The sequence below is a fragment of the Physeter macrocephalus genome, chromosome 11 (genome assembly GCF_002837175.3).
Source record: "Physeter macrocephalus isolate SW-GA chromosome 11, ASM283717v5, whole genome shotgun sequence".
In the NCBI taxonomy this organism is placed as follows: domain Eukaryota; kingdom Metazoa; phylum Chordata; class Mammalia; order Artiodactyla; family Physeteridae; genus Physeter; species Physeter macrocephalus.
In genome coordinates this window covers 96,041,255-96,057,648 of record NC_041224.1, presented here as the reverse complement: position 1 = coordinate 96,057,648, position 16,394 = coordinate 96,041,255, and the positions used below count along the sequence as shown (strand labels likewise).

At 39.6% G+C, this 16,394-nt stretch overlaps 1 protein-coding gene across 2 annotated transcripts in view; it reads left to right on the top strand.

Annotated features, from left to right (window-relative positions):
* The window catches only part of SNAP23 (synaptosome associated protein 23), a 44,019-nt gene that overhangs the window by 12,664 nt on the left and 14,961 nt on the right, over nt 1-16,394 (top strand). For both annotated transcript variants that reach the window (XM_007104868.4, XM_028495418.2), the window contains exon 2: nt 15,837-15,938. In XM_007104868.4, the coding sequence (XP_007104930.1) occupies nt 15,882-15,938 (57 nt within the window). In that variant the 5' untranslated portion in view covers nt 15,837-15,881. The remainder of the gene's footprint in view (nt 1-15,836; nt 15,939-16,394) is intronic.

Here is a 16,394-nt window from a genome sequence, read left to right as displayed (position 1 = left end):
ACAGGCTCCGGACGCGCAGGCTCAGCGGCCATGGCTCACGGGCCCAGCCGCTCCGCAGCATGTGGGATCCTCCCAGACCGGGGCGCGAACCCGGTTCCCCTGCATCGGCAGGCGGACGCGCAACCACTGCGCCACCAGGGAGGCCCTTCAGTGGTCTTTGAAACCAAGGTATTTAATAGGTGTGACTCAGAGGTGTACTTCTTATATTTGCATAGCTTTGGGGCTTTGGTATAAGAATTGCTAAAGTTGTTCCTATAGGGGGAAGTAGAAGGAAGAAATGAACCCTAACATAAATAAGACTCTCATCTCATCTAAATGCTTTCAGGAAGAATTAAATTTCCTAATCAGAGCGTGTATTCTTTTTGGCCTAACCTAGAATGTTTAGAGTATTTTGGAATACCATGTACCTGTACTTTGTGAGTATAAGTGTGAACATTTTTTCTTCCTTCCTTTCTTCTTTGTGTGTGAACACTTTTAATGTTCCATATTAAAAATGGAATCTAAGAATGAAATATATTTCTAAAGAGAAACTAAATTCTTTTATGCAGTAAGTGATGGTTCATATCTGAATTTCTACTTCATTCTCCGTAATCCTTTTTTCTATTCTTTCCATTTATTCTCCATTACTCATGTTTAAGAGTCTTCAAAAAAAGAGCTGCTTAGGTGTATTGTGCATATACCAGTACTTTATTAGGCACCTGGAATGGCACCTAATAACTCACAACATGAGATACCACATGTGAGGCAGGGATGATTGGCAAGGCTTCCAATAGCCTGAATAAAATATTCACCCCAACCATCCAAGTATTTTTGCTCTGATTCTAAGTTTACCTGGAAACTTTCTGATTAGCTTCTCAAACATTTTGGTACCAGGAGTCAGATGCCACAGAGAACATAGCAAATAACATGAGTGAAAATGCTCAGTTCATTAGTAATTGTCATTTCATGAGTCTTTGCTCTGCGCTATGCACTGTGCTAAGCACTTTATATACCTTAACTAATTTTATTTCTGAAACAACACTGAGAGGTAGAACTGTAATCCTAACGAATGAGGAAACTGAGACTTGAATATGTTAAGTAAATTGCCCAGGTACCAGAGCTAGGATGAACTCAGGGTCGATCTGACCTCAGAGTCTGTGTTATGAACCACTACATTATGCTCATTCAACACAATTTATTAAATTATCTCACCTTATCTGGATGTAGAAAGTTTAGTCACAGGAGAATTATAACTGAAGTCATATTCAACCAAACTAGGCCCTGACAGTATTTCAGATGGTCTTAGCCTCAGGCTAGGAAGACTATAGTCTTGTAGAGAGGCAGAATTTATGTGCAAAAACAATTAGAAAACTTAAGTGAAAAGGAAAACTGTATATATTTGGAGGTAGGTAGCATAAAATAAACATTGCAAAAGAAACAAAGGTAATTTTCTTGGCATCAAAATATGTTCCCGTACTTGATAGTAGATGCTTGAAAAATGTTTGTGGAATGTATTGAGAGAGATGAATTCTAGGACCAGGGTTCCTTTCTTCCACACCTTCAGACTAGGTAGGCTGTTGACTCCTCCTTGCTCTCTGTCAGCAAAAGGAAGTTTTCAGCTCACTTGGGGAAGTCACCATAGCTACATGGTAGTTTTTACCAATTCTCTTCTGACAGCCCTGGACTATAGTTTTCCTCTTCAGCTCGACCTCGGTCTCGCTTGCCCTCTTATGACCACACTCCTCTGCTTCCTCTTTATCAGCTATCATCAAGTCTGTTCCAAGAAGTATACCCCACCCCTGCCACTTCTCCAGTAACGACTGTGTAAAGAAAGCCTAAGAGTTGCATTTTATTCTCTTGCATTTTATTTATAATTTTATTTATTGCATTTTATTTATAATACTGTTGAAAATTTTGCCTCTGGAGTCCTGGGAGCAGGAGTTGGTTTGGGGGAAGAGGAAGGTCAGGGGAACTGCTATTTATTGGTGTAGAACTGTTCAACATCTCAAACCATGTACATGTATTTGATCAAAATTAAAAATGGAAGAATATCACATCTTCAAAAATAACTTTTAATGGCTGAATAACATTACATCATGTAGTTATACCATAATTTTTCAGTCAGATCTCTATCACTGGTTATTTAGACCACTTCAATGTTTTTAACACTATAAATAATACTGGGACTAATGTATTTTTGCCTATATCTGTGATTTTCTTCTAAATTGATAAAAGTGGAAAAGGCCAAAGAATAGGGATATTTAAATTTTTCTTGTATGTATTGCATTATCTTTTGAGAGTTTTGATTTTTTAAAATCAGCATTTTATTTTCTTAAATAGTGGTCAAGTAAACTTTTAATTGTATAAGAGTAAGAATTGAAATGCCCATAGATAACCTGGGCTTGAAAAATACTATTATATCAATTTTTCTTTTGTCATTAGAGCTTGCAACATTTTTTATCTTTTAGAATTTTTCATTGTCAATCAAAGGTTTGTAGTTATAGCATAGACTTTTGATGTTAACAAAGTTCTATAGTGTTCCAAAATCTGTCTACAAAACCAGTGTATATTTGTAACTTTTCTAATGTTAAAGGGATTTTTACAGAAAATTTAGAAAATACATTATTGTAGAAGGCAAATAAAAGGGCTTCCCTGGTGGTGCAGTGGGTAAGAATCTGCCTGCCAATGCAAGGGGCAAGGGTTCGAGCCCTGGTTGTGGAAGATCCCACATGCCACGGAGCAAGTAAGCCCGTGCGCCACAACTACTGAACCTGCACTCTAGAGCCCGTGAGGCACAACTACTGAAGCCCGTGTGCCTAGAGCCTGTGCTCTGCAACAAGAAAAGCCACTGCAATGAGAAGCCCACACACTGCAACGAAGAGTAGCCCCCACTCACCACAACTAGAGAAAGCCCATGCACAGCAACAAAGACCCAACACAGTAAAAAATAAATAAATAAAATAAATTAATTTATTTTTTAAAAAATTCACCTGTAACATTTTTTAAACATTTTTATTCCATGTAATTTAAGATAGAGTGGACCTTCACATTTTTGGCCTTTAGTTTTTAAACTGTACATAGTTTTTAGCGTAGCCTTAAGATTTATTGATGAGAATTATAGTGTTTAACCTTGTATAATGACCATTTTAAGTCTTTTCCAAAAAGTCAGTGTTTTCAGATATACTAACATATAAATAATGAATTTGTTGCCTTATTTAGGTTTCATTTTCTCTTGCATACTTATTAATAATAGCCAGGAGTACCAGTTTAAAAAAATAACTTTCTCTCATTACAATAAAGAAAACTTGGAATTTTTTCCCTTTTAAAAATACAGAAAGGCATGTTTACAGAATTCCAAGAAGTTGGAATGAAGAAGTTAATGAAGAAGGGCATCAGGTGTATTTCTTAATGTGGTTGTTCTACCCTGTTTTCCAACAACCATTTTTCTTCCTGGAGAAGAAATGTGATTCATTTAATGTAAAATATGTTTTTTATTTCAGTGGTGCCTACTCTATAACTACTATCATTTATTTTAACTAAATCTCTAACTTAGATTTTACACTGTGGCAGAAAATAGTTTGTTTAGCATAGGAAAAGGTACAAAATTAATGTTTTCCTTCCTATCTTCCTTTTAATTCTTACTCATACTTTTTTTTCTTTTACTTGACTATTCTTTCTCCAACCTTAAGTCTATTTTTTTGTTTTTTATTGAAAAACTGAGAGATATTATTGAGATACTATTCACATAACTTAAAATTCCCCATTTTAAAGTATGCCATTTAGTGGCTTTTATCATATTCATAAGGCTGTACAGCCATCACCACTAATTCCAGAATATTTGCATCACCCCAAAACAACCCTATACCTATTGGTAGTCAGTCCTATGTCCCCCGAACCGTGGCAACCACTAATCTACTTTCTGCTTTTATGGATTTATCTATTCTGGACATTTCATATAAATAGCATCGTACAATATGGGGCCTTTTGTATCTGGCTTTGTTCACTAAGAATAATGCTTCCAAGGCTCATACATGTTGTAGCATGTAAACTTCCTTTCTATGGCTGAATGATACTCCATTGTATGAACGTTTGAGTTTTTTGTTTGTTTGTTTTTTAATAAATAAATTTATTTATTTATTTATTTTTGGCTGCGTTGGGTCTTCGTTCCTGTGCATGGGCTTTCTCTAGTTGCAGCGAGCGGGGGCTAGTCTTCGTTGTGGTACGCAGGCTTCTCCTTGTGGTGGTTTCTCTTGTTGCGGAGCATGGGCTCTAGGCGTGCAGGCTTCAGTAGTTGTGGCACGTGGGCTCAGTAGTTGTGGCTCATGGGCTCTAGAGTGCAGGTTCAGTAGTTGTGGCACACGGGCTTAGTTGCTCCACAGCATGTGGAATCTTCTCAGACCAGGGATTGAACCTGTGTCCCCTGCATTGGCAGGTGGATTCCTAACCTCTGCGCCACCAGGGAAGTCCCAAGTTTTTTTTGTTTTGTTTTTTTGTTTTTTTTTAAATTTTTGGCTGCGTTGGGTCTTTGTTGCTGTGCGCAGGCTTTTTCTAGTTGTGGTGAGTAGGGGCTGCTCTTCATTGGGGTGCACGGGCTTCTCCTTGTCGTGGCTTCTCTTGATGTGGAGCACGGGCTCTAGGCATGTGGGCTTCAGTAGTTGTGGCACGAGGGCTCAGTAGTTGTGGCATGTGGCACGCAGGCTCAGTAGTTGTGGCTCACGGGCTCTAGAGCGCAGTATATATATATATATATATATATATATATATATATATATATATATATACCACATCTTCTTTATCCATTCTTCTGTCAGTGAGCATTTAGGTTGCTTCCACGTCTTGGCTATTGTATAGCACTACTGTATAGTGCTTCAATGAATATTGGGGTGCATGTATCTTTTTGAATTAGAGTTTTCATTTTTTTCAGGTACATACCCAGGAGTGGGATTGCTGGATCGTATGGTAGCGCTATTTTTAGTTTTTTAAGGAACCTCCATACTGTTTTCCACGATGGCTGCACCAATTTACATTCCCACCAACAGTGTCAGAGGGTTCCCTTTTCCCCACACCCTCTCCAGCATTTATTATTTATAGACTTGATGATGGCCATTCTGACCAGTGTGACGTGATACCTCATTGTAGTTTCAATTTGCATTTCTGTAATAGTCAGTGATGTTGAGCATCTTTTCATGTGCCTGTTGGCCATCTGTATGTCTTCTTTGGAGAAATGTCTATATAGATATTCTGCCCTTTTTTTTTTTTTAATATTTACTTGTTTGGCTACATCAGGTCTTAGTTGCAGCACATAGGATCTTCCTTGCACCGTGTGGGATCTTTCATTGAGGCATGTGGGCTTCTTTCTAGTTGTGGTGCACAGGCTCAGTAGTTGCGGCATGCGGGCTGTCTGGTTGTGGCACACAGGCTCTAGAATGCGCAGGCTTAGTTGCCCCGCAGCATGTGAGATCTTAGTTCCCCAACCAGGGATCGAACCCACATCCCCTGCACTGGAAGGCAGATTCTTAACCCCTGGGCCACCAGGGAAGTCCCTTCTGCCTTTTTTTTTTAATTTATTTGGTTGCACTGGTCTTAGTTGCAGCAGGCGGGCTCCTTAGTTGCGGCATGCGCACTCTTAGTTGCGTCATGCATGTGATATCTAGTTCCCTGACCAGGGATCGAACCCTGGGCCCCCTGCATTGGGAGCGTGGAGTCTTTTTTTTTTTTTAATGTTTTAAAAAATTAATTTATTTTATTTATTTATTTTTGGCTGCATTGGGTCTTCGTTGCTGCGCATCAGCTTTCTCTAGTTGCGGTGAGTGGAGACTATTCTTTGTTGTGGTGCGGGGGCTTCTCTTGTTGCAGAACATGGACTCTAGGCCTGCGGGCTTCAGTAGTTGGGGCACGCAGCGGGAGTGCAGAGTCTTAACCACTGCGCCACCAGGGAAGTCCCTGCCCATTTTCTAATTGGGTTGTTTTTTGTTGTTGTTATTGAGTTGTATGTTCTGTTTGTTCTGACTGGGTTATTTCCATTATTCCGTCTTCCAGATCACTTATTTTTGTGTCATTTAATCAGCTGTTCATTGCTTCCAGATTGCTTTTTATCTCAGCAATTGAATTATCTGTTTTTGACTGGTTTATTTTTATAGTTTCTAGATCTTTGTAACAGTGACCTGCATTTCCATTGATAATCTTTCTTAATTCAATTAGCATTTTTATTACCACCTTTGAACTCAGGATCTGCAGGGACGGGGCAGCTACCAGTGCAAGGCTGTCTTCTCCCTGACTGTTGGCAGGCCAGTACATGTGCACTCCTCCCAAGTAGAGTCTATTCTTCTCCAGCCCTTCATACTCTCATAGTGGTTCTCCCAGCAGCCAACAGGGCTTTTCTCCTTTGCGCAGGACCCCAGGACTGGGATGCCCAGATTGTTGCTTGACCTGCTTGTTCCCCAGGGTGAGAGTCTGCCCGTGCAGACCTTCTCTTCCTTCCAGATCCCTCCCAAGGTTGCAGATCCTGACCTGATGCCTTTTTTCTATCCTACTCTGTTAAGTGTAGATCTCTCTTGTAGCTTTGGTTGTATAGGAGTTCTTCTGTCAGTTTCCAGCAGTTTTCCCTGAGAATTGTTCCACCTGTAGATTTTTTGATGTGTTTGTTGGGGAGGGTGAGCTCCACGTCATGCTACTCTGCCATCTTCATCCCCCTCTCGGTTTTTTCCTACTTTTTGACTATTACGAATAATGCTGCTTTAACATTGGTGTACGAGTTTTTGTGTGGACATATGTTTTCATTTCTAATATATGTAGGAATGAAATTGCTAGACCCCATGAAAGTTCTGTGTTTAACTTTTTGAAGCCTAAGTTGTCCTTGTCCTGTGTCGTTAACCTCTATCTATGTTTTTCCTCCATTAGGTACCAGAACTGTAACAGGGAGAATATCATCCATTAGTACTTGTTTGTATCTGAAACAGTGGTTTTCAACCTTGGCCACACACTGGAATCACCTGGAGAGTTTTAAAACTGACTGATGCCTGGCTCCCACCCGCAGAGATTCTTATTTAATTAGTGTGGGCTGCAGCCTTGGCCTCGAAATTTATAAGGCTCATCAGGTGATTATAACGTGTAGCCAAGGCTGGGAATCACTGCTCTAAAATGTACTTTAAGCATAGAGTTAGACTTGCAACTTGGAAAAACAGAAGGCAGGTGTTGCAGGAAAGAAAGTGGGACTCGAGAGGATGGTCATGTCCCAGCTCTCAGGTGAGTCGCTGGGAGGGCCACTGAGTGTGGGTTCTTGGCTTGGTGTAGGAAAGAATTCAAGAGCGCCATAGTAAAGTGAAAGAAGGTTTATTCAGGGAGAGATACACACTCTATAGACAGAGTGTGGGCCATCTCAGAAGGCGAGGGCCCCAAGGTACGGGGTTGTCAATTTTTATAGGGGTGGGTAATTTCATAGGCTAATGAGTGGGAAGATTATTCCAGCTATTTGGGGGAAGGGGCAGGGATTTCTAGGAATTGGGCCACCACCCACTTTTTGGCCTTTTATGGTCAGCCTCGGAACTGTCATGGCACCTGTGGGTGTGTCATTTAGCTTGCTGATGTATTATGATGAGCATATACTGAGGCCCAAGGTCTAGTGGAAGTCAACTTTTCCGCCATCTTGGACCTAACCAGTTTATGTAACCAGTTTATGTTGTGTCCTCAGTGGCAATGCCATTCTTTTAAAGGTTGTGCCCAGCCCCCTTCCTGTCTCACAGGGACTTCATGTGTATACAGGTTGACCCTTGAACAAGGTGGTGGGTTTAAACTGGGTGGATACACTTATACACTCAGATTTTTTTTTTCCAGTAAATACCTACTACAGTACTAACGTAACCCCTGCATTGTTCAAGGGTCAACTGTACTTTTCTTTGGGCAAAGCTGCTACAGATTTGAATGACTTGATAATGTGGTTCTCTACTCTCCATCTAATATGCATAACAGTAATTGAAAACACATGCTCTAGAGCAATCTTCCTGGGTTTCATCCTGGCTCTACTTGCAAAAGTTGGGTGTGTCATTTAGCTTGCTGATGTATTATGATGAGCATATACTGAGGCCCAAGGTCTAGTGGAAGTCAACTTTTCCGCCATCTTGGACCTAACCAGTTTATGTAACCAGTTTATGTTGTGTCCTCAGTGGCAATGCCATTCTTTTAAAGGTTGTGCCCAGCCCCCTTCCTGTCTCACAGGGACTTCATGTGTATACAGGTTGACCCTTGAACAAGGTGGTGGGTTTAAACTGGGTGGATACACTTATACACTCAGATTTTTTTTTTCCAGTAAATACCTACTACAGTACTAACGTAACCCCTGCATTGTTCAAGGGTCAACTGTACTTTTCTTTGGGCAAAGCTGCTACAGATTTGAATGACTTGATAATGTGGTTCTCTACTCTCCATCTAATATGCATAACAGTAATTGAAAACACATGCTCTAGAGCAATCTTCCTGGGTTTCATCCTGGCTCTACTTGCAAAAGTTGCTTAACCTCACTGTTCCTTAGTTTGTACATCTGTAAAATGTGGGATTAAACAGTGTTTGCTAGGGTCGAATGTTTGTATGTCCTCCCCTCCAAAATTCATATGTTAAAATCGTAATGCTGGATATGATGGTGTTAGTAGGTAGAGCCTTTGGGTGGTGCTTAAACCATGAGGGTGAAACCCTCATTAATGGGATTAGTCTCTTTTATAGACTCCAGAGAGCTCCTAGCCCCTCCCACCATGTGAGGGTGCTTTAAATCATAAAGAGGGCCCTTATAAGAACTTTTTTTTTTTTTTTTTTTTTGCGGTACGCGGGCCTCTCACTGTTGGGGCCTCTCCCGTTGCGGAGCACAGGCTCCGGACGCGCAGGCTCAGTGGCCATGGCTCACGGGCGTAGCCGCTCCGCGGCATGTGGGATCTTCCCGGACCGGGGCACGAAACCGTGTCCCTTGCATCGGCAGGCAGACTCTCAACCACTGCGCCACCAGGGAAGCCCACAGGAACTTTTAAAATACCCAGTCTGTGGTATTTTGTTATTGAAGCCTTAATGGACTAAGACAGTGTTGTAAGGATTAAATGAATGTGTGTGTGTATTTATATTTTTTTAATATTTCTTAGAATAGTGTCTTGCATGTATAATGCTTTATAAATATAAACTATTGTAGTTAAGAGTCTTCTCAATCCCCTACCCACTATCTAGACTTTCAAAACGGTGAGTAAAGATTGTTAAAAAGTTAGCTACCATTTAAAATATTTTTTGTATATTTTTAAATTTTTTCATAATAAAAAGTTGAGAAAGTAGCATAATGACCCTCCATGTATTATTCACCCAGCTTCAGCAATCATGGCCATTCTTTGCATACTCTATACTCCCACCCATTTCTCCACCTTTGTTGTTTGTTTGTTTGTTTGTTTTTTCACCACATAGCATATGGGATCTTAGCTCCCCGACCAGGGATCGGACCTGCTCCCCCTGCAGTGGAGGTGTGGAGTCTTAACCACTGGACCACCAGGGAAGTCCCAACTTCGAATTATTTTAAAGCAAATCCTACAGACTTTCATTTATTTATTAATTAATTTATGTATTTATTTTTGGTTGTGCCAGGTCTTAGATGCGGCCAGCAGGCTCCTTAGTTGCAGCATGTGAACTCTTAGTTGCGGCATGCATGTGGGATCTAGTTCCCTGACCAGGGATCGAACCCAGGCCCCCTGCACTGGGAGCACGGAGTCTTAACTGCTGTGCCAACTGGGAAGTCCCAGACTTTGATTTAAATGGCTTCTCATTTCATACATTTTCTTTGAATCCCTGACGGTGCTGAATGTCAGTAGAAAAGTTAGAGAACAAGAATACACTGGAGGGCTTCCCTGGTGGCACAGTGGTTGAGAGTCCGCCTGCCGATGCAGGGGACACGGGTTCGTGCCCCGGTCCGGGAAGATCCCATGTGCCGTGGAGCGGCTGGGCCCGTAAGCCATGGCCGCTGAGCCTGCACGTCCGGAGCCTGTGCTCCGCAACGGGAAAGGCCACAGCAGTGAGAGGCCCGCGTACCAAAAAAGAAAAAAAAAAAAGTATACACTGGAGGTGAGGGGCTATGACAGAAGATTGACTGTACTCCAGGATGGAGCTGTTGTAAATTCTCAATTACAGCTACGTTCTCTGCTTCTTTATGGGATCCTCTTTCATCCACTTCTTAGTATTTTGCCATGAAAGTACTAAGAACTTATTCAGACTCCATTAGAACCCACTCCTGCCACATCATGTGAAGTATGTTTCCCAGCCAAACCGTAGCAAGGGCCTTTTCTCTAAACAACTTTTAGCAGTTTATGACAAATTTTTCCACTGTATTATTTCTTTACTTTTATGGTTGGGGTGACTGATCATCAATTAGTGGATAGAAATGTTTCCACAGATTTACACTTACTGTGAATATGTGCCAACTGGAAGATCTGTCTCAGGAAAGGCTAAGAATTGATATTATGCTTATGAATTAGGGTCTAGAATTTTTTCCTTGTCCTTGTTTTCTCCAGTCTTGTAAATCTCTTTTCTTGGTTGCCATAAACTATCATATTTTACAATAAAAATAAATGTATGAAAAAAAAAATAAATAAATGTATGAAATTTAAAAGTAGTACATTACAAACTATTCAGAAAATTGGAAAAAGAAGAAAAATCACTCTTAATTCTACTATACCACAACAGCCATTGGTCATATTTTGATGATTCCCTTCCGGACTTTTTTCTACCATATTTTAACCCTCTGGTAATTATACCACATATTTGATTTTTTTTTTAAGTCTCCTTTGTTCACTGTATAATATACTGACCTTCATAACCTAAGCCCTTTTGTGGTTTGTGTTTGCCAGCTTTCACCAAAAAAAAAGAATCATTTAAGGGCAGTCTTTAATTTTTTAGACATGCAAAGTTATATGTATTTGTCTAGATAAGTATCTATCAACCGGTAACTTGGTTTAGTTCTCCATCTTGATGGATTTTTTTTTTTTTTTTTGATAACAAGCAGTGAAGTTTAATTAACCAGTACTGAGAGGTAACCTTCATGGACCAGCATCACTTCCATGAGCTGATTAAGTGGAAGAACCACAGGCCTCTTGACTGGCATGAAAATAGTATAGCCTATACAGTATCATCAACTTTAATATTCAAATTTAGTCTTCAGATGGAACAGTTAATATTTAGTAGCAATTATTTTCAGTTGCATTTACATTGATATCACTCATATTTAACATTGTTACTTTACTTTTGTTTTGCCTACTATTTCTGCTTCCCTAATGATATGAAATAATGGCTAACACTTGAATACCAGCTATGCTTCAGGCACTGTGCTAAGCACTTTGTATGGATCATCTTTTTTAATCTTCACCAAAAAAGCCTTTGAAATAGATCTGTTATCTCTATCTTACAAATGCAGACACTGAACTTTAGTGGGGATCGGTAGCTTGCCCAGGGTCACACAACAAATACATTTTTGGGGCCAGAATTTGTATGCTGGAGCTCCCACTACTCAACCACTGTGCTAGCCTGCTCTGAACAGAAGTTTCTACTTATTGTAAATACATTAGTTACCATGAAAGTCTACTCAAAATATGCCAAAGAGAATTGCAAATTTTATCAAACTGTTAAAGAGTACAGTAATAACTATGAGTGTAACTCATAGAGCAACTTACATTGTGATTAACCATGTTTTAAGAGAAGGAATAGGCAGGAAACTAATGGTAGCATATTTTAATGCAAAATCCTTGCCTTCCAGTATAAACTGAGTTAATACTTTATAAAATCATTCTTATATTGGTCTTGTCAGGAATCAGTGATTTAAAGTGCTATTTCTTCATTACTTCCTGAGTATCCCTCCATTTTTATCAATGAAGACATGTGGATCTCCTGTTAAGTTCTGAGTCCTTTTTACTTTGTATTCCTTCTTCCCAGTAGTATTATTTTCATTTTCTAAATTAATGTAGATATTTTTTAGGTTCTAAATTATTATAAAACAGATGAAAGCCATGATTACTCTGGTCTTTCTAGTTCTTCCTTCAGTTTAACCATCTTTGAGTCTGTGGAAGAGATAAAATTTCATGGTATTACTATAGAATATATCTGAAATTTTGAAATGAGCCATCAGGTAGAGTGCTTAGCCTATATTCTTATATTCAACAGTTCTCATATCTTATTAAGGGGTGGTACATCCAGCAGTAAGACTATTTACCAGACCATGAGCTAGCCTTGGTTTCAGAGTTGATCCAGCGTTGAATAATAAATCTGCTCTTTACTCAGTCACCTTGGGCAAATTACTTACTTAAACTGAGCCTTAGTTTCCCTACCTATAAAGTGGTATAACAGACATAATGACATATATAAATAACTTAGATGGGTATATGATACATAGTACATGCTCAGTGAACATTTCTTCCTCCCCTCTCCCCCCAAGGTTTATAATAGAAAAGAAATTAAGAAAGATAAACTAGGAGTCTGCTAGTAAGCCCAAATGAACCATAGTAAGGGAAATAGGGTGTAAAAGCACTGAGAAAAATCTTGCATTTTCATCTCAAAGGCACACATATAGCGTAAGTTCCCAGGAGCATTGGGAAAATGACACAGACATTTAATCTATTGGGTTATACCTAAGAAAAGTAAGTTTAATGGGATCTTTGTGTCAAGTAATGTTTCATTTTTCCTTCCCCTCCCCCTTCTCTAATTCTCTTTACTCTACCATTGTGGATAGCCTTTCCTGACTCCATGAGAAAAACTTCTGGAGATAATAAATACGAGTAAAGCTATATCGCTAGTTCTAGCTTGCACCCTGCCTGACACTTCGGAGCAGGTTAGTAAAGGCTAAAAGAGCCTAGGGAGTATTATTCTTTGTCTCTCTTTGGCCTTCCCTTTACAATTCTGCTTTGTCTCACTTACTCCCATTTACTATAATCATGTGCTCAACATCCTCAAAACTCCAGAGTAGAGAAGTCTTAGGCAGCTCTGTCCTAATATCAGCATGCCAAACATGTGAGAACTTAACAGAAGTCTGTTTCTTGTTTTGTGTGTCATCTGCTCAGGGAGGAAAAAAAAGAAGCACTTTGAGTTCACTTAAAAGGTGTGTCCTAAAAAATGGCACCACTGCTATGCCAGGAGTGACTCTTTACATCTGCTTCCCAGCTATATCTGCCTTTTTTTTTTTTTTTTTTTTTTTTTTGCGGTACGTGGGCCTCTCACTGTTGTGGCCTCTCCCATTGCGGAGCACAGGCTCCAGGCGCGCAGGCTCAGCGGCCATGGCTCAGGGGCCCAGCCGCTCCGCGGCATGTGGGATCTTCCCTGACCGGGGCACGAACCCGTGTCCCCTGCATCGGCAGGCAGACTCTCAACCACTGCACCACCAGGGAAGCCCTAATCTGCCTTTTTGATAATTAAAGGCAAGGACTCTTGGAATCTTTAAGTTTGACAGAGGTCAGTTTTGCATTCAAGCCTCTCTTTGAAACTACATGGAGTTTTGCTCATATTTACTAGGAGAATAACAAATATTGACTTGTAATTGGCAACAATCACTTCTAGGAGTAGAATTACAAAATTATACAATTTGAGAGATCTGAGCTTCCTTACTCCCAAAATATCTTCCTACCCATAGTATACTATATCGGAAAACCTAATCGGGATGTCATTTCCAGATACTAACTGATTAGTGTGTATTGCTTTTCTTAACACATTGTGCTCTGTGGGGCATTTAGCAGATTCACATGAGAGGGATAGATAACTTTGGAGCGTACCACCTAGGAAGGACAGGCTTTGAAAGGTACCTTGTGTGGGAAAGCACGAGACTGCCTCGGCAGGCAGATGGGGATATTATAGAAAGGAAAAGCATACAAAAATGTTGGGAGGGTACAAAGCAACTTCCTTTTCTTTTTATAATTACAACTATGAAAGATTGACAGAAGAGAAACTGTAGCATAATCATATGTGTGATTAAAGCTAAAGTCTCATAAACAATTAGCAAGGTAATAAAGCATGTGGTTCTGTTTATGCTTATATCTAATGAATGATCAGTTCTTAATTTAAGAGAGACCTTTATATCTTGATTATGTATCTTAGTATATGAACCTTTTGGCAGAGCCACAGTCCTACTATGGCATACAAGCTATGAGATTAAATTTGCAACTTTTGGCAATTTAATAATTTTAATAACAGTTTTATGAGCATTAATGTCTTTAATCAAGGCTCAAAATCTTAATTAAATCCTGAAATGGTTAGCAATGACAGTAGAATTATAAACAAGGCTCTAAATGTAATGCCTTCCTGTCCTAGGAATGGGATATTGTCACTTTTTGTTTAGATGGTTCTAATAAAAGTGTTGGTTAGCTACGAATGTGACTAAAAAGATCTGTATGTGACCAGCAGGCCATTCTAAATCATACATGTGATGGCAATTTTTGGTTTGTGGTTCTAGTGTTTATTTGAAGGCTTTGTGCTACTATTGCATGTAGCTTTGTTTCTAAGATCCACTTAAATGAGCATACATCTTGTTTTTCTACTTATTTGTTCATTCAGCACACATTTACTGGGGTACGAACTGTCAGATCCTGTTAGGTGTTAGAGGTACAAAGATATAATAAAATCCTTTCCCTCCAAGTGTTCAGTGCTAAGAAGTTAACAAAGTTCCCTGCTCATCAGTGAGTGTACTCCATGGCAGGATTTCTCAACCTGAGCACTTTGACATTTGGGGACAGATAATTCTTGTTGTGGGACTGTCCCAAGGAGCATTATAGGAGGTTTAGCAGTGCCCCTGGCCTCTACCAACTAGATGCCAGTAACATTACTCCTCCTTACCCCCTCCAACTCCTGGCAATCAAAAAATTCTCCAGACATTGCCACATGTCCCCTGGGGATAAATCCAGAATGTGAACCACACTTTTATATGTGTCATTGACAAAGGGCGTTGGTAAAATTGGTTTTCAAATTTTTAATAACAAAGCTAGCAAATGTAATAAAAAGAAAACAACCTAGGTAAGTCACACAGTGCTTATCACTCCACATGACTGCTCAAAGAAGAATACTATACAACAGTGTATCGCTGTTAATAATTGGAAGGCAGGACTCTTGGAATCTTCACCTATTAAAAGTTTTATGTTTCAGTTTGAATGTCTGTGAGATCACTTCCTGAGTTACTATGAGTTACTAAGTTACTAAGTGTAGAAGAATAATTGTACAGTTTCTTAGAGACTTCACTAAAATAACAAACCATATAGTAATTGGAAAGGGAGAGTCTACTCTTAAAAACTAGGTCTTTTCTGAGCTCTTTGTATCAACATTATCCTTTTCTTGTTAAGAATGAAAGTATTTCATTTTCTCCAATGAGTAGCGGGGACAACTGGCACATTTTTAGAATGTTTCCTGTGCTCTGCAGGCACAGGACTTTGAATTTGTTACTTTACTAATGGAACACTACCTAACTTCGACTTCTTCACTTTATTGCTTTTCCATATTCAGACAATGTACAAAGAACATTGTACAACCAGGAATTCATTTTAATAGTTTCTTGAAGCTTGTCTTCTAGTAATGCTTTCCTTCTCAAAGTAGAAGGACCACTTTCCTATTAGAAACAGTGCTTCACTGGAAGTCCTGAAACCTGAGTTTTAGTTTCACCTCTGGTAATAACTAGCATTTAAGCATTTACTTACCATCTCTCAGCCTTAATTTCTTCACCTGAAATATAGATAGATAGGTAGATAGATAGATAGACAGATAAATAGATAGGGATAAAGATAGGCTATTTTACCGTGTTTTCCAAGTATCCTAAATTCCATAAATATACACTCTTTGCTCAAACAAACTTGTTTTTTGTGTCCTTATTCTTACAGAATATCCACATTTCAGTTTCTCCACCTATCAAGTTTTAATTCATCATGGATAATCTGTCAGCAGAAGAAATTCAGCTGAGGGCTAACCAGGTTACTGATGAGGTAAAAGTTTTACTTGGAATAAGTAATTAATTCTCTTTCAGTTTTCACAGTGGAAGGATGAGAGGACCTTCTTAGAAGACCATTTTGGCTTCTTCCTGTCTCTTTTTTTTTTTTTTTTTTTTTTTTTTTTTTGAGGCACGCGGGCCCCTCACTGTTGTGGCCTCTCCGGTTGCGGAGCACAGGCTCCAGATGCGCAGGCTCAGCGGCCATGGCTCACGGGCCCAGCCGCTCCGCGGCATGTGGAATCTTCCTGGACCGGGGCATGAATCCGTGTCCACTGCATTGGCAGGCGGACTCTCAACCACTGTGCCACCAGGGAAGCCCTTCCTAGTCTCTTTATATCAAAGAATGCGTTTGCTCTAGAGCGCCATTACTAGCTCCTTATTTTTTCAACTCATCAAAAAGCTAAATAAGTGAAAACAAATTTGTATGTTTTTTTTTTTTTTTTTTAGTCAT